The sequence below is a fragment of the Ptychodera flava genome, chromosome 18 (genome assembly GCF_041260155.1).
Source record: "Ptychodera flava strain L36383 chromosome 18, AS_Pfla_20210202, whole genome shotgun sequence".
Lineage (NCBI taxonomy): Eukaryota > Metazoa > Hemichordata > Enteropneusta > Ptychoderidae > Ptychodera > Ptychodera flava.
In genome coordinates this window covers 15,873,036-15,896,701 of record NC_091945.1, presented here as the reverse complement: position 1 = coordinate 15,896,701, position 23,666 = coordinate 15,873,036, and the positions used below count along the sequence as shown (strand labels likewise).

The window sequence follows — 23,666 nt, the reverse complement described above, 5'->3', positions numbered from 1 at the left end:
GGGTGAAAAAGAGCTGGGACTGTTTTGACAGTGCATGATTCAGGTAAAACAGAATGTCTCCCATGTCAAGATGGAATGAATATAATGAAAATTATGTAAAATTAAAATCACAAAAGTCATTTACAATTTTATTGATACTTTTTGCATATCTTGACCTTGTGTGCGGATTTTGTGAAACAACACATTTAATTATCAATGCAGGGCTTCATCTATTTTTATTTAAATGGTAATAGCGGCGATGCAATCAACAGTGAGAAACATTTAGCAGCTTTTCCAAAGATCCACAGTGTTGTGATTTAATAGCAAAAGTCATATTCCTGGATTTTACTTTTGAAGTATGTTTAAAGATGACAGCTTTATTATGCAGCCACAGGTTTTATCTTCCATAGTTATATATTGACTGTCATCAAAAGACCTTGAGTTAAGACTTTTAAAACACCCATCGACCGTAACATAACTTGGTGTCACCAGTTTCACTTGATCATAACTTTAAACTACCCATAGTGTATGGGTTTATGCCAGTCCATCCTTCCATGATATAAAACATGGCGAGAATAAGCCCGTGTAAAACCTATTCAGATAGAACTTCAATGAATTGAATACATAGATTTGGTCATCCATACAATGCTACTGTCATTCTCATGAAGTAGGCATACAAGAACTTTGAAACAGCTGGGGTCATGCAATTGTGATCCACATTTATTGACAACAAATAAAAGGAACTGCATCGCTCTTTTCAAGCCATAGCTTTATTGAATCTATACTGGAATTGGTTTTGTGAGTTAAAAACCGAGCAGTATAAATAACCTGTCCTCCATGGAAGCCACACTGGTACATTTTAGATATTTCAAAAGTATCAGCATGATTCAATCATACATTATATCTTGGATGTATTTTGGGTTTTTGAGTGATGCACACAGATAATAGTATAAAGAATGACAGTGACCTTTCATGATCCACAATAAAGGCAAAAATTAAATGGGAAAAATGAAAGAAAACAAATAAAAAAGCAAATTTTCTGACAGAAGGCAAGAGTATCACACAAAATTCTTTGCATAATTTATCATTTTTCCTACAGATTGTTCTCTAATACTGTTAGAAAAAAGACGTTGATTAACAGAAATAATTACAATTAATTCATGCTGAACCAATGAAGAGAAAATGGGAACGTTTCAATTTAAGGTAACACAGAATTTAAGCCATACATGTTTTCCTGGAAGATGGTAAAGTCTGAGGCACCTCATCCTGTAGAAACTCTGGCCAAGAAGAAACACTGTAAGACCAATTATGGAATTGGAAAGAAATGAATTACACTTTCAGGTCAGTTTCAAAGTTACAATTAACATATGAGTGGCTAAAGTTAAGTATTATCAAAGTAATCAATAACTAAGTCATCTTCTGTTCATTGAAAAAATACAAAAATTATGGAACACTTGTTTCATATTTTCCATTACAGAAGAAGCTTTTCTGCCATGAAATGATTTTGACGAATGAATAAACAAATGTACACAAATATGAAAACTTGATACATTTCAAAAAAAACAAAATGCAAAACTGCTATGCATACAGAGGACAATAGATGACCCATCTAATCCCTTCCCCTCCCCTCCTTTCCCTTTCTCCTACCCTCTAACCAATTCCCCCCTGTACTAACTTGTATACTTACGATTTTTTTTTCTCATTGTTGTATGTATGGTTGATATTCAGGTTATCAGACTGGGTGAATTTTTCCACTAAATTTGTCATTGGTGTACTTTTTTTTTGTAGATTCCTCTTGTATTTTCTTTGTTTGACTGAATAAATGAACTGTTCACCAAATTGTTTGATGGGCTTATGGTCATTGAAAGAACTGTCCACATAGTTAGAATTTGAAGAGCTATCACACTCCCTCTGCAAAGGACTGTGCCATACAGCATAATGGTTTACAGAGTATCACGACATGTTGGTGTGTAAAAATCATCAACGGATATGCGGTTTCTTCAATGCAACTTGTAATAACAGAAGTTAACTTTTAAGAATGCTTTGTATGCTGTAAAACCTTGAAACAAAATGATATAAAACTTCTTTTTTATGAATTCTGTTATTGTTTTCATAATAGGGTTACACGTACTTTAACATATGCACTACGTTACTTGCAATATGGTACTTTAGAAAAACGAAACACAGAAAAAGGGCAGAGCAAGCAAATTCTTTAGGAGTCAGTGTTCAAAAGATGAATTCAGCCAACAACTGAGGAGAGGTGTGGTGCATAATTGACAACAACGACCCGATGGCAAGATCTTTTTTATGAAGTGAAGGGCGGGGAAGAAATCTGTCGGTTCTGAAGTTACAATGGTAGTGGCAGGCATGCATGAAGATGACTAGAATTGGAACGGTTTTTATTGGGGATTGAACAAAGATCAACAAATTATTGCATGGACACAATGAGCGGAGTTGAAAAGCCATATGATACCCCGAACCAAACCCTGAGGAATGACTTTATACACCTTTGGACGTATTTCGTGAAAGTCGTGGCCTGGGATAAAAAGCTGTTCCTGTAAAACAGAATTGCCAACATTAGGATGGAGGAGGTGAGTGTATGATGTCTGATATTCATAAGGAGTTGCTGTTTTTACCATTGTTACACACCAGTGTCAAGGACAATAAATAATAGGACATTGGATCTCTCTCATATAAACACTACGTTGCCAAAGCAAATACATATTCAGCCATGAGAGTGGGAACAAGCCAATTACACATACACTATACCAACAAATCCCCGACTTTCTCCTGTGAGAATTTAATGTTAAATCTTTCTTACAAAAAAGAATTGCACTTATATTCTAGTTGAAATTAATATTAATCCTGGGGAGAGAAACAAGATTGCTGCTTCTAGTACCTTTTTTATCACACATATTTCTGCCTTGCAATTCTATCAGGATTTTCCAATAACCAGTGATCATGTCCTTGTTTCATTTAATGGTGAATGTATTTGTTTGAAATGATGTTTAGTGTTGGTTTATCTATGATGTATACTTGCTCTGAGCAGGCATTCAGTGTCATACTATAATAACAGGACAATTTACTGGCCCATAGTAGGTGTCAGTTATCTATGATGGCTATTAAGGTAGTATGCGCCTCGAAAGTGAAAGACTTAAACTTTTGCTCAAACTTTCCTTGAAGAATCTTTCAACCATTCTCTTTCAAAAGCAAGAATAAAAACGGGGGTCAATGTGCAAAATTTGGTACCAGAGTAACAAATAACCCAAGATTTACCGATATTTGAAATTCAAAATGGCTGCCATCCCTGTGTTAACTCCAGGGAGAAAAATAAAAATTTTCGATTTCTTAAAAACTAAGCCAATGACAAGTTTTCTTACACCAAGAGCTTTAAAATGAACCCCCACAAGTGGTATATCAGAAGAGAATTGTAAAAGTTTAAGAGTCCGAATGTCTGTCCCTGAGGTGCGTTCTACCTTAAATAATGCATGTCAAGTATCAAAGGAAAATTGAGTTCATGAGGAAAGTTAATTGTTCAAGTTCTTGAATAACCTTAGTATGAATTTTTATAATACATTAAATAATACAAAAATGAGTATTTGCAAGTATTTTTGCTCTATCTATCCTTTACCTAACTTTATAGTTGGGTTTACTGAACCATTTCTTGAAATGAACCTTACAACACAGAAATGTGATATTAAAGGAGGTTTTTATAATATTCATTTGTAATTTTTAGCATTTTCTACAGAAAAGAAAATGTAAACATTATTTTTAAAGATAATACATTTTACCATGTTTGTCTGGGTAAATACCCAGGACCCTAAATGAATAGTAAATGTATACAATACATCGTAAAAAAAGTAAAGACTGGGGAGGGTGGTTGAAAGGGGCAGGGAAAAGAATGATCAGTTGGTTAAACGCCCTATTAGACAAGACAACCATATGTTGGCCATATTGGTATGAAACAAAAATTGTTTTTTTGTTATAATATATTGTCCATATACAAATTTTAAATAAAGACAGGTTAATAGCTCATTAAGCCAAGTCTTCCGTGACATAACTGTGAGATTAACAAGCCTATATTCAAAATAAAAACTTGTAAAAAAATTCCATTAAAAACATTACTTGATAATATTGCGGAAAATTTATTTAAAATTACATGATCACACATTTTCAAGCATCAAACCTCCATGCTCACGTCTCACAACAATAGACTCTTTTCAAAGTAGACAAATCTAAATGAATTGCTGATGTTGGTAAAAACTGGACAATCTGGACTGTTGAGGGCGCTGTGCTGAAACTGGCACTATTGCCAAGCAGTATTGAGTGACATGCTCACAGAACTGAACTTCATGTTGCCTCTTGCTCCATCAATTTATAATCCATTTCATTTCATAATCTGATCTGTCAAGTACTTCATTCTATAAATCTTTATTATAGGTTATTATAAATTTGACTGGCAATAACAGTAAATTCAATTTGTTACTGCTCTCTGTTGAAAAACTTTTACAAAAATATTTTCTCCTCAAGAGGTACCCATATATTTTATGCCAGTAGAATCTCTTTTATATATATTTGGATATCCAGGTCTGGTTTAGTATATTTTTTGCTGTTCTTAGTTTGAATTTTTATTGTGTTTTCTCCTCCTTCTCTTTGGCAGCTTTCTTGTCGTAAATCGCTGCTGTAAATGGTCCCTCAAACTGCACCACCAGCTTGTAAACAAGACTTGCAAATACTGTCAGGAAAATGCCCACAGGGCTGGCATACCTGCAAAACAAAAATATTATACACTTCTTGATTTTGCGTCTCTAACCCTGTTTGCTTGAAAGTTGGAATAATGTAAAAATAATGGCAAATAAAGAAATGAATGCATCAAGAAATAATAAATTAATAAATAGATAAACGGGGAAAAAATTAAACAATAAATAAATATTCAACTGTGAGTATGCTTATTTCAGAAAAATTCGACCACAAATTAATTTTAGTTTTATGCTTTTTGAAATGGCCGGGTCTAATACGACCTGAGAAAAATAATGGATTTTGATCCAAATTTTGGTTACAAAGTATTGCTGGTAGGTATGTTGAAACATTTATCACAAAGTTCACAATAACACTCCTATATTGAACTTCAACAGAAAATTTAGTTTCTGCTGACAGGAATTTTTTTTATTCAATTAATCTCCAACGGACAAATGACTCCATTGACAGAATACGAGGTACCTGCTACCCATTACCATATGGAGCCATGATCAATTGCATAACACTGTGCTGCAGTCTTGAACTCACCATCTCCTGATAGTGAGTCCATAATGTTGGACTTACAGGGTCTCAAACTCACCATCCTCCAATAGTGAGTCCGGTACCCTAACCCCTGCCCCAAGGTTCCTCTGCACAGTTTGCAAAAACATTACAAAAATACCACTACCACTACAGCACTATGCAGTGTGAATTTTTTGTCTCATGGAATTAACTAACGAAAGCTGTATGAAGAATCAATTTTTTCAAATCATCTTCCTACCATAATGCAGCTCCCAGGAGATTGAAGACTACACCAGTGTACATAGGATGCTCAAAGACACTGAATGGAAATCCTGTCACTCTTTCATCCAGATACAGTCCAAAATAATCACCTACGGATAGATGATCAAACAGAGATTGTCATTAACATGTTGATATAGTTGCTACATCCATAATGTAAGGTTATTCACAAAATACCGGGATTTATGTCCGAGTACATCGTGCAGCGGAGGTATTGTCCGAGACGCGTAGCGTCGAGGACAATACCGTTGCGTACGATGTACGAGGACATAAATCCCGGTATTTTGTGAATAACCTTATTATTATACACCTATGTTACAGACGTAGGTGTATAATAATGTAAATTATTATACACCTGCATCTGTAACCTATTGAGTTTTGTCATACAGTAAGTTTTGGTATCAGGAGACGCGGAGTCCAATAACTCTGACGCAGAGTACAATAACTTTAGGTGTTATTGGACACTATTTGACCCTTGACCTCAACACAACTTTATGTCAACATGGGGAAAAAGAAGAGAATATTTTACATTTTTACAACAATATATACTTCTTAACATTCAGTACTTCACAAATTAAATCATGGTCAGTCCAAAACCTGTGAATTTGGCTGAAAGTATGCTGCTGACATACAATTTCTACCATGTGCATTGCACAGCGTGGGTTGAAACTTCGTTCTGTGCGCTTAGCGGACGTGCTCAACGCATTCCAGTCTGCTCATGATCGCTCAGTACAGTGCGCAACGGGCATCCAAATCCTCATCCTCAATTTGACTTTTTTCTCGTTAAGTTGGACTAAAAAGGTGTATAATAATAAGGTTATTCCCCAAATACCGGGATTTATGTCCTTGTACATCGTACGCTTCGGTATTGTCCTCGACGCTACGCGTCTCGGACAATACCTCCACTGCCTGATGTATTCAGACATAAATCCCAGTATTTTGGGAATAACCTTATAATATAATATGGAAAAGAATGAAAACATAGTATGTATTACCTGATACAAACCTATACAATTTAATAGGGATTACTGTGATCTTGAGAAGAAATCTGATTTCTATTACAAATTTAAAACTTTGATAGTCAAGAAAAGTGTAGTTTCAGTAACAAAGAAGAGTGGATCCAAAAGTTGAAAATTTTTCTTAGTTGGGATTCTAGAAATGTATAGTAAATACCACAAACCTGCAAACGAATTTCAGATATATATGCAGAGTTTGATGGATATGACTGGTTGATTCATATATACATAAGTAAATAAACTGAATGATTCAGTAGTGGCATTAGAATACTATGCTATGATATGGGTTTTATACGCCTTAAGATATGTAAACAAATTCATAAAGAGCTGAAGGTATTTGGAGAACAAAGCCCACTCACCTAGGAAAGTGCCGATGAAACCAAGGGCCCAGAAACTAGTTAGTACCAGAGTTGATCCAATAGCAAAGACAGCCAGACTCAGTACAAGTACAGCAGGGTGTTCAAGAATCTCCAATTTTGGTTGACTCTGTATAACTGAGTGATAACTGAAATTGAAAAAAAATTCAGAAAGTTTTCAACTCTTCATTACTGCTACCGCATCCCCTTTACTCTGTTTGGTGACTGTATTTGTTATTCTTTTATCTGATTTCTCCACAAGCAGGGTGTGACAAAGTTGCCATTGAAAAAACAAAACATTTGCGTCAAATCATGATATTGAAAATAGTAATATTTTTCACACCAACCTGGAGTCCCTGAAGTATCCAAAAAGGAGGATTGACAATGCAAACAGGATGCACCCCCTGTATGGAGTACCACATAGTTTACTCACAACATGTGTATAGTACTCCAATCTGCCTACCTACAATATACAAAGTATGAAGAAAGTAATGATGAAATACACATATTGGCTACTGCTGCCTCAGAAAGATGATAATGTTGTAATCCATTGATACCCTTGCTACATGGCAAACACAGATAAAATTATAATAAAATATGAAATAATCTCTGATAATGCAAATAGCATGCCATTAAGATGTATGATTGACATTGATCACAGAGTACATAAGTTGAAAGGTTGGGGAAATTATAGACTGAAAGATCCCTAGCTCGGGGATGCCCTCTACGCTTAGACAGCGCCCTCGAGCAACAGATCTTCCAGTCTAGGGAAATTACTGTTTTCAAAAGTTGGCATAGAGGCCATCCTTTCTTTCTCTTTTTGTGAAGGTGAGGTGGAAAACATTAAAAAACCTAAGTAAATAAACATAGCTTTCAATGAAATATTAAGTTATTCTCAATACCTGAAAGTGGCATTAAAATGTATGAATATATCAATTACCACTCATAACAAAAATTGTGGTGAAAACACTGATATTCATATGGAGAACAGAACCTTTTTTGTCAGATGTTAGAAACAAGTTAACAAAGTCCTAGGTGCTAAGAGTTAGGTGCGTGTGTATATGTAGACCTTTCATGTGTAAATTAACAATGATTTTACACAATGCTCATAATGTCATCACTACAGGCTGGTAGTGTCTCATCATTTTCCATAGTCTGATGGCGTGTACTCAGAGAACTTTATGGGAAAGGGACGTATATGAAAATGATCACTATGGAAGGATTGAGTGACGCAAACTTTGCAACTTTTTATTAATTGTATTTTTTACAAGCATTTTTTTTCTTCCTCATTTTAGATTTTACATTGACCCAAACTTCACTCTACGCAACAGAAACATTTTAAACAGTATTTTTGTTGGAGGTAGTAGGTATGTAAATATTACCAGGGTTACTCTTGGTATATTGGCATCTGGTTTGGGGACAGCAGCAATGTTACCATGGTTCCCAAATAATTTATCAATATTCCCCAACCTTAGCAAAAACATTGTTACATGTTCGAAAGAGAATGAAAACTACAAAATACAAGGCAGTAAAGTGACCATGCATTTCTTCAAGATATTCACAACAGCTCCATTGTAAACAAAGTGGGGATGAGAAATACATTATCAGCCTCTATGTGAAGCTATACTGTTAATCTAACGTAGCACAGTGGTCAATAAATACAAAGATCTGCTTTAACTTTGAAGTATTTTATCAGAATTATATTAAAATTCTTTCAGGCCAACTTATTGTGTAAGTGAATGGACTTCATGTGTATTAACTTAATAGACTGATAGTGAACTCATTTAAAATAAGCAAAGTAATATTTAATGTATGTAGAGTTTGGCTCAGAGCCAGCTGACTCGGTTTTCAGCTACCAAAAACTTTTATATGATGATCACAGAAGAGATGTATAGACAACAGAAGATTGGGGTATCAATATGAGGCTGAAAATTGCTGATTAAATGTTGAGCTAAGTTAAAAATGATGATAGCGGTCCTTGTGACATTGTTACTTAGTGGCATGTGGCCCATAATTGCTGGCAATCAGGGTTAATCAGGTATTACTGGTACACCAGTTTGTGGGACTTACATGTGCATTAGTGGAATATTACGGCTGAAAGGAGAAATTATCACAAGATAGTAGATTATGCCAAAGAATCAATGAGTTAAATGGCAGGACTGCTGAGATACCTGTCAAAAGTCCAATTTGTAAGACGCACTTAAAATTTGAAAACGCTGGGGTGTAAATGAGCGAGTACAATGAATGAAAACTCTAGCATCACATGTCTTGTTCTCACCAGCTAATTATACACACAAGCTAAAAGCTAAAGACAACAGCATCTTAGAAAGAATGGAGGAAGACACAATAATGTAATCTGATTAGAATTGGTAAGAATTGGAGGTGTTTTCCTTTTCTGATGCTGAGCTGTACACTGAAACACTATTAGGGGAGGGAAAGATTGTGCCTCATAGAATAACATCTCGTGATTGGCAACAGGTGGTCATGTGACCCCATCTCTGCCCTCAAATGGTATGGCAGTGGATCATATTAAACACAGCTGCTTTATGAACTGAAAGTTGACAAGAGAAAAAGAACTCGGAACAGGATGTGAACAATCGTCATTTTTTTTTTTTTTAGTAAAAAATTTCAGAAAAATGATGATCTGAATACTTTTCATTCACTTGTGGAAATTTACTCGGCCTGTGATTAAAATTGCATGACCTTTAACCATTGATTTGGATCACCACAAATATAGTACACCATGCATGTATTTAATCTTTGCCCATTTCAACCATGGATCCTAAGTCCTGAAAACTCCGTAGTTCATGGAGTTGGAAAAGAAAAAAACCCATCGGCAGTCTCTTTCAAACATTTACAAGTGCAGCAGCAACAGAAGGGTTTTAAAGTTGTAGCCAGGAGGCCTGACACAACCCTGAAATTAGTATTGTTTAGATGGGAGACCCCGATCAATGAGGTAGCACAAAAGCCAAAACAAAGGAATAAACGCATGTTTGCAGTCTCCCGGCTATTCACTGTTCCATTCTCATACATGTTGTCAAGTAAACAAAGCCCTAACCTGCGGAATACGCCAAAGACTGCTAATAGCCATATGATTAACCAAACCAGCCAACCCAACCCGTTTCAGAGACCGACAAGAACCAGTCTACCCTACCCAAAAAATTCCCACAGAATTTTCCTGTGACATTTAAATCCACCGCAGAAGATTTTTTTAAAAAACTTTTGACATCGCTGTCAAGGATGGGTGCATTATAAGCTAAGGTAGGTGACTTACAGACAAGGTAAATAGTTACACAAGCGTGTCTTTTGTGATTCTCTTAAATAGTGAAAACAAAAACGTGTCTGAACCACTCTCTCTTAGAGAACCAAGTCGTGTCTGAGGTATGATAAACTGCAGGTTAGTGTCTTGTTAATCTACCGACTTTAAAACTTGATCAGCAATCATACTTCTAGAGCCAATATTTTTTTAAACCTTGGGTCTGTTCAAGCATGCATATAGACTGTTTATGATAAACAGATCGAAAAAAGTCACTTTTTTGGTAATGATTTATGATTATTTTATGCTTCGTTGAAGTTCTTGCAGAACAAAGATTGGGACAACTGACGAATTCCTTAAAGAAAATGCGGCAGATGTTACATTTCATACCACGGTTTTAAGTGTATGCCTGATGTTTTAAACCAACTCAGATTAAATCTCATGATTATAGTAAAGTCCAGTGTTTCCCATCAAGTGGCAATAGATTGGTCGGTCAACTTCGTGATCTACAAAAGGTGACACATGTTGAGGATTTAACAATGGTCGCCTTCTCTTATCACCATGGGGACTTGAATTATTTGGGAGGGCTTTGAAGTGCAAATGCTTTTGATTGATTGATGAGGATAACGCTGAGCAGAAATTGATCAGATGAGTCTAAATTATTGATCACTGCCGCAGAATGGCTCCTGCACCTGTTGTGGTCACTGGGTAAAAATAGCCACAGCACTGGACTCTGTGAGAATATTTTGGCAAGAGCGGGGACGCAGAGTACAAGGTCACCCTAATACTATATAGAAAAAAATATTACAGAAAAGTGAGGCAAAATATTGATTATGACTTCTATGCTATTGTGTATTCAGACACCAATGGCTCTATGCTTTATTCAATGAACAAATTATTACAAAACAATGGAGACTATGATCTGGTAGCATTTCTGGTGTGAATTTGTTTTGGCAAAGGGTAAGAGATGTGGATTCAATGGACGAAATAGTGTAACACTGGTTCTGATAGACACTAAGAGAGATCGGAATGTTTATAAGGATTGTAACGATAGAATAACAAAGAAGGAATTATTGCTGTAGATATTTTGTCTTATTTGAGAACTTTATTACAAAACTTGAAAAAATCGTGCATTATACAAAAGTTTATAATCTAATTTCACATAATATGTTAAAATTGTTATCATAGGATAGGATACACATTATAAATTTTCCAGTTGTATTTTCCATATTTCATCACTATAATTTGGGAAGAATTATTAATTTTCACTTCATATTTCACTTGTTCATTGAGATGGATCTCAACACTTTGATGACAACTGGAAGATCAAAACAGACATGCATTAGACATATGTGGGTATTATAAGTGTGAATACACCACATTATGTAGAGCGTAATAGGGTGATCTTTTTCTATGTTATTTCATCTTCTAGAAGACAGGTTGAAGCACAGATGGCCTTGAAATATTCATGTTTTAAACTTCAATGACAAAATTTGTAAATTTCATTATATTTGTATTCTGGAATAGATGTAAGGTAAGAAATTGAAATTGGGGTAATTAGGTAAAAATCAATGCATGACTTATTTTTCCAATTTTTCATTTTGATAGACATACCATGTCAACTAATATCAGCCTTTTTAAGGTAGCATGCACCTCGGAGACAGATATTTGGACTCTCAAACTTTTCCAATTCTTTTCTGATCTACCACTTGTGGGGGTTCATTTTAGAGCTCTTGGTGTAAGAAAATTTTCAGTTTTTTGAAAATTGAACCTTTATTTTTTTCCATAGAGTTAACACAGGGACGGCAGCCATTTTGAATTTCAAATATTGGTAAATCTTGGGTAATTAGTTTCTCCAGTATCAAAATTTGCACATTTATCCCCGATTTTTATTCTTGGCTTTAAAAGAGAATTGTTGAAAGATTCCTTAAGAAAAGTTTTAGCAAAAGTTTCAGTCTTTCACTTTCGAAGTGCATAATACCTTAATAACATCACTAATCTATCATTTTTTCAAACCTTTCTTTCTTATATTTTGTTTTCAAACTTGTTATGTTCATCTGTCATTTTGAAATTTACTTCAGAAATATTCCAATTGCCAAAGTTGTCTAAGAAAGAACGAAATTGACTTGTTGGTATAAATAATTGAAAAGTACGAGCAGAAGTCATTCAATTTTGAGGCACATATTTCAATCCACTATTACTATATTTAGCCCCACACTGGATGAAAAGAATGGTGACAGGAAAAAAACCTACACAATATTTACACTTACATATCCATGCAACATCACACAACACATCACATAGATGGAATAAAAAATACTACTGCATGTACCCGTTCAACCTCCAAGGCAAAGACAAATGTCAATTGGATGTGTGTGATAAGATGTATAGTGTTTGAGATTTATAATAGTCGATGTCTGATTGTGCTATAAACAATCAAATTATCTTCATTTTGTATTTTTAACAGAACAATAGTGGATCTGGAGCAGCCAAAGGAAGCAAGTGGTCTATTCTGAGCAACAAAATGAGTAAACGACAAAACGCACCCAAGAGCGGATTTCAGTCAGCTAATAAGAAACTCAGTGCTTCTAATTACACAGGTGAGAAATCCATGAAAGTTGCACTATCCACTGCCATGGGTTATACCATTGGTGAAATTAGGTTTCCTGATCACCTTGCAGGCTTTCAGATTTTAAAGTGGAACTTTTTATTTGAAAACAGGGGTGATAGCTATTAACAGTGCTATATTTTGAATTCATCAATATTTAATCAACTTTAATGACTTTACTATAAACTGTCTCTGAATACTTTCTCACCTTCTAATCAAAAGTTCTCTTTCTATTGTAAACAAAACTTATCATGACTTTTTTTGTAAATTTCTTCCCAGTGTCCTATCCTTTCACTGCATTTACTCAAAATTTGCCACAAACTCGGGGTTTCACCAGCAGTATTTTTAGACCAATTCAGGCCAGTTGCCATGGAAATTAAACAGGACCAAAGAAAGACCCTGGGAACTTTCTCCTGGAGTAATTCTCTGCAGTAAATGAGTGGAAAAGTGTAGGATCTGGTCTGAGACAAAAGCAGCCAAACCAATCAATATTTTTTATTCCTTTCTAAAGTTACTAGTCTGGCAGGTGTTAGCGACTCAGAAAAGTCACAAGACAGTTTTACTGGAGAGTCAAAAGAAAAAAAAAAACATTCCCAAAGTGTCCGAGCCGTAGAAAAATTGCCATGAATAATTTTGCAAACACAAACTTAAAGGTGTAATATCATACATGAGTACAGAAACAACTATTGAATGCATGTGAAGATAACAGGATGGTTGATTTGGGGAAATTTTTAGTAAAATTTTGACGGTGTTTTATGATAACTGGCTAACAGAACATCGATATCATTAGAAGGACACATGCACAGTAATGTATACGGTGAAACTACAGATATATATATGAAAGTAAGGATATGTATTTATATATGGCTATTTTAAGTTTATACATATCAATAGTAATGATAGTCATTCTGAATGTATGCTAATGAATGCAAAGTCTCCTCCTTGCTAAATCCATAGACCCTTGAGGATCTGTGGTAGATCATAGCAAAATTCATGCATCCGCTCATTTTTATTTCCGCTGCATCCACAGAATGGTAGTATTGGTAAGACTTAGAGGCATCAGATGGTGTTGAAATCACCATCATGCCACCAACAACTATCAGGAAGGCAGTGAGATGAATATGATTTTACTGTCAGGAATTTTCGGTCCCAAAGCATGATCATTCCAACATTGGGGTGTTGCACTGTTTGTTTAAAAAAAAACAACTGTCATGATAAATAAATAGTACATTGTTCGTATATACACACAATGAAAATACAAGCTACGTGTATGAAGGACAACTCACCCAGAATGCAAGATAAGCACACGTTGGCTTACCTCACCATTGCTTGACAAGTGAATTCTGAGCATGCAAAACACTTGTGTTTTCCTTTTGAATTTCTGACCTGACCACCCTACAAAAGCTAAGCTGTCATTTCACACCGTGGTACAAAATACATTGTAATTGTTGGTTCCTATTGACACAGACAAGACAAGTAACTGCCGCCCCATTCACTCATTGTGCCGATTCTCACCCCGGTGAAAAGAAAAACCATTTTTCTGGGAAATGTGGAAAAACTTGCACTGCAGCAAATTTTTGCAGTTTTGGAAGACACATGATGGCTGAAAAGATAGAAATACAGCATCAACTAGCTGCGTTGAAGCTGAGTTTGCGATCGAGCGTGGACTTTGACACATACGGATGTGAGTCCTTTTTCTCTGAAAAGGAAAAGTTCAACACTCATTCTGCAAGGGTAAGAGGGGCTTAAAAAACTGCATAATCTATCAGGATAAACCCTTGGCTTCCATAAATATTCACAACTCGGGTGAGACAGCCATGCATTGGAATGCGTTCATAACTCATGATGCAATGTATCAGTTTTCTTTGTCATCAACTTCAGCACGTGGGAAAAAACCACTCGCATGTTTTGCTTTTTTCTTTCCATGTGAATTGCTCATCTATATTTACCCGGTTGAAAGTGAACAAAAGTGCAATTTGTCAACCCTGTTGTTTCTGCTAACAACAGAAACTTGTTCAGATGCTTGAAGGCATAGATAGGAATTATGAAGGCCACAGCAGATCAATTCTTCTCTGTAGCATCCTAATTTGCATATGTGAGGGATATACAGCTCAGCCATAATCCCCTTTTTTCTCGGCCCTATTATTGTCCTCTAAGTTGAAACGTATTGGCTGAAAACTTTCTCCCATTCTCTCACCGGTCGCGCGCCATTCACTGCTACTTAAGGGAACTGCCCAGTGCCTATTGACCTCACTCTAAACTTCGCCTAGCTACGGTTAACATCTCTTCAAGAACAGCTCTGTAAAATTTCCAGTAACTGCATGGCTCAAGTACTCCACGCCGACACTACTACACAGCCTGCACCTTGTCCAGCTACAAGCCACTGGTGACTGCCGCTGCTTTGCTTGCTGCATGATGCTTCTCTTTGGCAGTGTTTTGCGGTTTTTGTGGAACAACTCACAGAAACTTTCCAACTATGTGAGTTGTCCCACAAAGAACACAGAATGCTGTGGCTTACATCTCGACAACTGCTTCCGACACACACCAGCGGTACAATCTCCAACAGCCATGCCTACCCGTCTTAACATATCGTAAGCTTCTAAACATTTTTTTCTACCAAGTAACTTTCTTAAATCCTTTTTTTCTATCAGGACTAAACTTCTATATCATTCAACGATCTTTTGAAGTTCACTTTTGAAATGTAGCATTCAGATTCATGACTCTCCTTGATGGGACAATCTGTGAAATTCTTTTCCTTCACAGCATCTGATGAACTCCCATGGTTTTCCTTTACTAACGTAGCATAACAAACTACCTCCCTGTGAGTCACCTTTTCATCTTGACAACAACTGAACTTAACCTAAGAAAATCATCCTTTATTTCCGTTCTCACACGAGGGACATGCATGCTTTGAGTTTGCTTTATGTGGTTTCACATATGCACAACCCTGAAAACCGCACAGTGGTGAGTTTTTCCGTCGACACATACAGACTTCTCCACAAGCAAGAATTTTTCAAGCTTTTTTCTTTTCACCCACACGTCATTCACTGATCTGCTCAGCCTCTTAAAATGACATCTGAATGACACTGATGAATATCTTTTGTTTCTCTGCATTCACGCTGCTATGCAGACAACGTGGCTTCCCGGCCTCCTGATTTACTATGCTGGAATTTGGCAAATTTCTGAGCAGCATGAAATTGAAAGATAATTGGGTGTGATCGCCTGTTGCTTGGGTTGCACCTGTAAAACCAGCAGGCAGAATTGCTTTCAATAGTGGCTTATAGTTTGACTTTTTAGTGAACTTGCAGAGCAAGTTTCATGTACTACAAAATAATATTCTTTTTGACTGAATCTATAGATTCAGTGCAAAATTCTGTAGAGGTCTCCATTTCCATCCTGTTTGCTGACAACTTTCTGTAAAAATTTGTGTAGAATGACAAATTTCGTGTTCAAATCATGTGCAACGAAATTCACTTGTCAAAAATACTTACTGGAAACTAAATGCATACTCTTTAACTCGGTTTTACCTTTACATTTTGCTTTTGAAAACAAAAAAAGCTTCAATTTTGAAAAAGTGGCAGTTAACTGTACATGTCAGGTTTTGGCGGACAAGAGCTGGCTTCAAAATGCCGCCAAAGAGTCAACGAATTTCTTTCAAAGTGTAACAGTTTCCTGGCCAAGCATCAGCTGTCATGTTCTCATGGCAGACAGTGATGATCTGTTAAACAATAGGTGTAAACAACATTAACAATGAGACTATACCTATCACTACAAACACATACACATGGATAAATTAGGCTTAGTTATAGCCCATAAATATTCTATCTCCCTAGTCTAATTACCTTTTCCTTTAAATTTCACTTCATTGATTTTTTTTTTTTTTCATCTCGGTCAACAATTTTCTTAAAAACTGGCTGCTTCACTGCAGCTTTGTGTTCATATCTGCTGTTATATTGTTTCTGTCAGCATGCATGCTCTTTTTCATCGTTTTACTTTCAGAATGGTTGTCTGACTTCATAGAGTGTGTATCACTCGAAATATATAAAATAAAATTGAAAATTCTAGAGCTTCTACACACACTTGACACATATTCATTAAGCTATTTGAACACCTATAAATATTTACTTTTAAAAGAAACTGTCAACTAACCTACCAATGCTCTGTGGAGCTTGAAGGAGCATACCTCTACATTACAAAGCGTCCTTTTGGAATCTTTCACACAGTGACTTATGTTAATCAAATTACAAAAGTAATTTATGGAAAATTGGGGAAAAAATTGTTTTGGCTGAATAATAGGTCTTATTAATTAACATAGTAGGCCACTTGAGCATTGTAGAAAAGTTGGCTTTATTCTAAAGTGAGCAAGAACAAAAACAGAAGTTAAAAATTTTTGTCCTTTTTGTTGTCTTTTGACCACTTTTTCCTTTAGAAATATCAATTAACAACACTGATCCGTGTCATCCGCAAAACCGCAAAATCATTATGAACACAGACTCTACCAATGAGATGACCGTTGAGATCTAGACAAGCCCATTGAATTACTTTCAACTGTTTGACTATGGCTTAGGCATTAAATATTCAGAAGCATCATTGATTTGCAAACAAACTTCTGTAATTAATGTAGAGTCCTAGCTCACATAATAATCCCCAAATTATAAAGTAGGGCAGTTCCCACAGACTGGCATTAACCCTGGATGGATCATTTGTTCAGACAAGAGACATCGGTTTCAGAACAACATCAAAAAAAGATTTCATGTTTTGACAGATATTATGAAAAAGTCATCCTTACAAAAATAATCAGGATGCAAATCAAGCATTTACCACATTTATACACATAAGTTTTCCACCAGAAGTGTATAGCGCCACCACTTTTATCAACTTTTTCCGTGGTCAAGGGTGAGCTGAGAGAAATTAGGGGGCATTTAGGAAACAAGTAGTGACCTAAAATCAATACACAATTCTAATTGAAGAAGGACTTTAAGCACTTTAATTATCAGCTCAACTAAAATCATTATCCTATCAGACCTTTTAGAAATAAATCTCAATGAAGTTTTGCAATACTACAACACGTAACGTTTTGAAATATTCATAATTCGAGTGTTGTGAAAAATGATAAATGCTAGACTACTGATAATACTTCACATCCATATGCCCAATTATTAACACCTGTATGCCAATTTGCACTGTAATATCTTCATTAAATACATAACATTTTTAAATCTTAATATAATGTAACTGACAGATGCAAATTAGAAAAGTCTTCATCCAAAACCACTAAGCAAAATTAATGCAAAATTGCCTTTAAATCATTTTGATGAATAGAGTGATGTTCACCGTACATACAAATCAACTTTATTGTAATGAGTTTGAATAAAGAACTGGAGGAAGTTTCACTCATACAGTAAAATTCAAAGTTTTACATCACTTTACATTCAATTTTCAAATTTGACAAAATTTCAAAATAACTGGTATTTGAGTAATAATCATTGAAGTAAAAGGCAGTGAAGATAATATTTGTTAAAGTCTTATGTACAATACCATTTTACATTTGGTTTTATCACCAACTGCCAAAATTTTTCAATAATTCTCTGTAAAGTACAAGAAAATTTGCACATAGAAAAGCTGACATTGTCTCTGGCAAAGTTTGATAATCTATTTCTTGTCTATTAAATCTGGACGATTATCAAACAACACCTGACAACTGTTGTGTGACCTTACAGCAAGAGATAGGCGTATATATTATGGTAACCATTAAGCGTTCAGACTTTTGTCACTTTTCCCAATATTACAGTTCTTTTCCGGATAAATTTTGGAATTTTTGAGAGATCCATGCATTTGACAACTTTTATTCAAGGATTTGTTCTTTCACGGAAACATATTGTCTCTGTCTCCATACTATTGTGATAACATGTTCGGATGCTACTTCATACAGTTTGCTTGTTTTTCCATTATGTAACAATTCATGCCATATACCGGTACATGCCCTGATAGAATTCACTCTAAGCTTCTGCCACGTCATATGTTATCTACTGTCTGCAGATTGGAGATTTAGAGTGAAAAATTTATGTAAAACCTTTTGACTTGTCTCTTTGCAATGTACCAGGTGATACAAAAATTCCCTGGCTCTTTGAAGCACTGGTACACAATTTAAAACAATTTCTTTCAATCAATTCTACATCATTTTTATCATTATCAGCATATTACCTATCAGTGTCATGTATAGGCCATCATCAGACATTTGAAAAAGTTACTGGAAATGTGTCTTGGAAATTTTATATTTTGGAAATTTTATATACCTGTGATGCAAATTTCTAATTAGGAGAACATGTATGTGAAACAGCCAACCATATGCTTTTGAACTTTATTACATTTTTTGGTGAAAATAAAATCAATGTATTAGACTGACATAAAATGGTAATATATTATGTTTTGTAGAGCTTAGAAGTATGGACAAGAGTAAACTTATTTGTTTTAGCATCCTCCATAACTGCATTGTTAATTGAAATACTGGTACATCAAATACTTACTGCATTCCAGTAAAGAGGTTTTAGCAAAATCAAAGTGGCAGCCACATGCAGATTTGGATCACTCCAGTTTATTAGACCCTCCATTTCAGTCAGAGGCCACAATGACACCTGTAATGAGAAGAAAGTGATTGCGGTATTCACAAACAAAATTACATGTGCCCATTTACGTTTCAAAGCAGGAAAGGGGACTCACCACTCGTACCTACTTGACCCAAATGCAGCAATACTATATCATGTATATGTAGCAATGATAGTGACCTGACCCAGTATATTATATAATTTGTTGATATTTTTGTAGACATACTGTGTCCTTCTAAAGTTGTCTCTGATTGGTCAGTATTTGTTGATCCAATCAACAAGTGTGTACCAAACACAAGACTATCATAATACTTGGTCTAAACCATAGTGGTCTTGCAAGACTGTCTGTGATTTGTTTATTTTTGTATATTTCTTTAGTACCCAAATCTCTGAAATTTGTATGTTTGCATAAATTTTGTACCCCATGAGATTACAGCTCATGATATGATTTAAGGCATTAATTTGCACATAATAATCACCTTAATTGTAGCATTCAGTATCACGTTGAAGAAAATACATCTTCCATAAGAGCTGTTCCATTCAGTAATAAATGACTACAAGAATATTCACTTGACCAGAGCTATATATCCTAAAAGCTAGCCAAACATTGAGTACAGCAGATATCTTTTCAAATTTCTCCACTGCCTATTTAAATATAAACTTAACTTGAATGGAACACTACAGGAAGTGAACGAAGAAAAGATACTGTCATTTTAGGTATACAGATATTTTACAATTGAAATGCTCATAGTGTATAGAATAGCTGGTTTCTTATTGTCCTGATGGGTCTAAAATATCTACGTTATTCACCTAGTACCTGGTTGTTCTTATTTATTTAATTTCTTAAACCTACACTTGATAAAACCTGGAGAAATTCTCAAGAAAATATTGCAGGGTGCAGAACCATGTTTTAAAACACTGCTCTGGCATATGTTCTGACTTAGCAAGGACAATGTGACTGTCTTTAGCTTGTTCACCCGGTTTGGATGCAACCACACTGGCAAATTAAGGCAACTTGTTGTAGGTTACTAATTTAACGGTTAGATTGGCATGATCAGTGCAATTTTTAAACTTGACTATACTACATAGTACTGTAGATTTCCCATAATTCATTCTGATTTGTATCCTCGGAGATTCCTCAGTGAAATCTGCCATGTCTGCCATGTGTAGACAAGTTCACAGACTAGTTGTCAAAATTTTGAAAACGTACTTTTATGCACACTGTTCTTCTCAATTCTCATTTTAAATGATTTGGAAAATTACCGTATACATAATTGAGGGAGGAGATAGCAATTTTGTAAAATTTTCCACTGATTGAGTCCTCAGTAGGGAGACTAGTTACACCTGTTTTATGAAACAAAAGGATATTGATTTTTTGCAATGGAAGTGACAAAAGAAATTTGCATGCTAAGTTTTCTCAGAGAATGACCCCTTCAGTTCGTCATAACTTGCTGCCCAAAAAGCATGGCATTTGTAGTACCTAAAGAATGTGACTTTTATGGTTGTTTAGTGGTTATTTTGAAACTTTCACTGAAATATCTAAACGTACTTTTACTAGATATTATTTGACAATTATTATGATGCTGAATATCAGTGCTTACATGCAGAACTGAAAAAGTTTTTAGAAAAGTAACCTTCATGGATACACATCAAAGAGAATTGTGAGTAATTTATTGTACTCTGTACTATGGCATGGGATCATTAATGTATGCCACAGCATACAGCCTAATGGTTACTCTTTGAGTGCCAAAGTCAATTTTTGTTGTTTTCATAGAATATATCCCAGTCAAAATTTTTTTTCAGATTTTTACCAAAATTTTGAAAAAACCTATAGCCAATGACATGGGATGTCCATTTGGACCAAAATTATCAAAAGAAATACAGGAAAAATTCATAAAAATTGGTTAAATTGTTGCACTAAAACTTTAATCGAAAAAATTACAGCACTTGAAGGGTTAACTGTTTTTGATACACGAACCTTTGCATATGTCACAGGGTATTATACTCAGCATCATACATGTCAATGTGACCTAGCTCTCACTTTATACCAAAAAGATACATCAATACTAGATTTGCTAATACTTCCGTACTTGTGATTCTAGCATGATTCAGTCTTTCCTGCATACATTTCATCTCAGTGTACATTTCACGCATTATCTCTGAGTGGTCAAAAAGTCCACCAAAATTCCTGAACACTCATATTAAACAATAACATAAGTATTTCAACTATCCTATACCAGCATGCAATGTCTTTAGCACTCTATCACTGGTCATCTTTGTAATACCACAAAGTAGATGGCAAAAATAGTCAAAGAGTACACAAGATTGAACAAAAATATAGTTTTTATTTCAAGTATTATATCTTAAGAAAGTAAAGGGATATAAACATGCAGTAAAAACAGGACAGATGGGTTGACAACTTGACGCACTTTTATAAGTTGTAACAACACAGGGAACTTAGTAATCTTGTTGTTGTTGTTGTTGTTGTTGTTGATGATGATGATGATGATGATGATGATGATGACGATAATAAAAAGTATTAAAAACAATGTGTCATTCCTTGCTGTTGAAGGACAGGAGTGACGTTGGGCGACCTACGGTCATTTTTTGGTCACGATTACGGTTTTCTTTTACAATTATCTACAACATCGACAAACAACAGCAAGGAATGACACATGTTTTTTAATACTTTTTATTATCGTCACCATCATCATCATCATCAACAACAACAACAACAACAACAACAACAAGATTACTAAGTTCCCTGTGGTAACAAGGTCATGGCGCCCTCGGTGGTGGCATGGGTGATTTTCACAACAATTCGAGTTGCATTCTTTGAACATTCGGCATCATGGCCTGGTGGGAAGAGTGCCATACTCACAATGAAGGATGGTGCAATACAGCAGGTGGATGGCAAAACCTCACAAGAGCTATTATAGTAATAAAATGCAGCTAGATTTTGCTGTCCACCCCAGGCAAAACATCGACGAAGTTTACTGCGGCAAACCCTTGACAGGAGACAACTACATGTATGGGGGATTTGGCCCGGGATTTGGGTTACCAAAAGACCTCCCTCGCAGTTCCACTTTCCAGGTCAAGGTTTTCAGTAGTAGTACTCGTATATCAATATATGTTTGTGCAATATACAATCGTCATCGAATAAAGAGAGGGGTTATGGAAAGATAAAACGGCAAACCTTGCTAAAATCCACTTTTTCAAGGCCTAGGCCATCACAGCAACTGATAGCACTGTCGATGGGCATAGGTCAGGTTCATTGGCGTAGCAGACGACCTGCACTATGCTGTACTGTAGCGTGCGTGCAATCAGTTATGACAGCAGCGTCAATGTCCCAGGATTCTTCAGTCACTTGAACACCTGTGCACTTGCGCAGTCTATCGTCGTCAAGGTCTCATCACGGATTACCGTTCAATTGAAATTGATCCGCTCAGGGCCATGTCGGAACTTTTTTATACTTCGTTCAAAAAGTAAACTATGACTAGTGTTTTATTTCAATTCCAGTAAGCTCAGAAAATGATAGATATTACCTTACACTTCACATTATGTTGTAATATTGTACAGCTTGAAATTACCCTTCGGTACTATATTTTATCTGCGCATAAATATAGAAGCCTATAAAGAGTTGTATGACAATACATTGCAATCCAACATGGCGTCCGTTGTTGTGGATTGACTTGACTCCGTGTTTACAGAGCATACATTCAAAGTTTGACCATCTTCAGGGAAACCCTTCTTCAACATGAGTACCAAGCTAAGCAGCAAGCCGTCAAAGAAAGACCGGCCAAAATCCACTGGTTAGTGCACTGATCATTTCGAAGTCACCTTCTCAAATAGTGATATCTCAATCCCTGATCCATCACTTAGGGGAATCCAGTCAGAGATTCCAAACTTGTGGAGTTTGTGGTGACCGAGTCTGAAAAAATACAGGTGTACCACTTATTTCCAATTCTATTTTCAATCTATCCAGCACCAACAGGTTATGCCTATCGGCTCTTACGATTTTCAGGGGAGGGCCATCTCAAAAAACACCACAATGCTCACTTGTACCATCGACAACGTACGGTACAGCGGTCCTACTAAAAACTGCCCGGCACTGCCCGGCAACAAACAGGGCACTGCCCGGCATGAAATAAGCGCGTCAGTTATCACAAGAAGTTTATATCTACATACCACAGACCACTAACTCTTATTAAAAAACTAAAAAACGATAGTTCAAGCCTCGAAAACGTCGATTTACTGGTCTTTAGTTACGGCGCGTTTGTAACACTTGAAGAGATCCGGCCACCGGCC

The 23,666-nt window shown here is 35.7% G+C and overlaps 2 protein-coding genes across 2 annotated transcripts in view; one reads left to right on the top strand and one right to left on the bottom strand.

Moving 5' to 3' along the window:
* Positions 1 to 4,607: 4,607 nt before the first annotated feature.
* Positions 4,608 to 8,327, bottom strand: LOC139117626 (phosphatidylethanolamine N-methyltransferase-like). Its single transcript, XM_070680868.1, has 4 exons — positions 8,281 to 8,327; positions 6,893 to 7,038; positions 5,498 to 5,609; positions 4,608 to 4,746 (listed from the first exon to the last, which is right to left on the bottom strand). Exons 1-4 carry the CDS (start codon positions 8,325 to 8,327, stop codon positions 4,608 to 4,610), a joined length of 444 nt encoding a protein of 147 aa, XP_070536969.1.
* Positions 8,328 to 10,267: 1,940 nt separating this feature from the next.
* The window catches only part of LOC139116976 (MYCBP-associated protein-like), a 58,099-nt gene continuing 44,700 nt past the window's right edge, over positions 10,268 to 23,666 (top strand). Inside the window, exons 1-2 of the mRNA XM_070679734.1 lie at positions 10,268 to 10,286; positions 12,613 to 12,745. Coding sequence (XP_070535835.1) covers positions 12,670 to 12,745 — 76 coding nt within the window. The 5' untranslated portion in view covers positions 10,268 to 10,286; positions 12,613 to 12,669. The remainder of the gene's footprint in view (positions 10,287 to 12,612; positions 12,746 to 23,666) is intronic.

Coding starts and splice junctions, on each gene's coding strand:
- LOC139117626 (XM_070680868.1), bottom strand. CDS start 8,327: ATGGTAACATTGCTGCTGTCCCCAAACCAGATGCCAATATACCAAGA. Junction 7,039..8,280: donor CAGATGCCAATATACCAAGA/GTAACCCTGGTA, acceptor TTTCAATTTCAG/TTATCACTCAGTTATACAGA. Junction 4,747..5,497: donor CTCCTGGGAGCTGCATTATG/GTAGGAAGATGA, acceptor TTTGTTTTGCAG/GTATGCCAGCCCTGTGGGCA.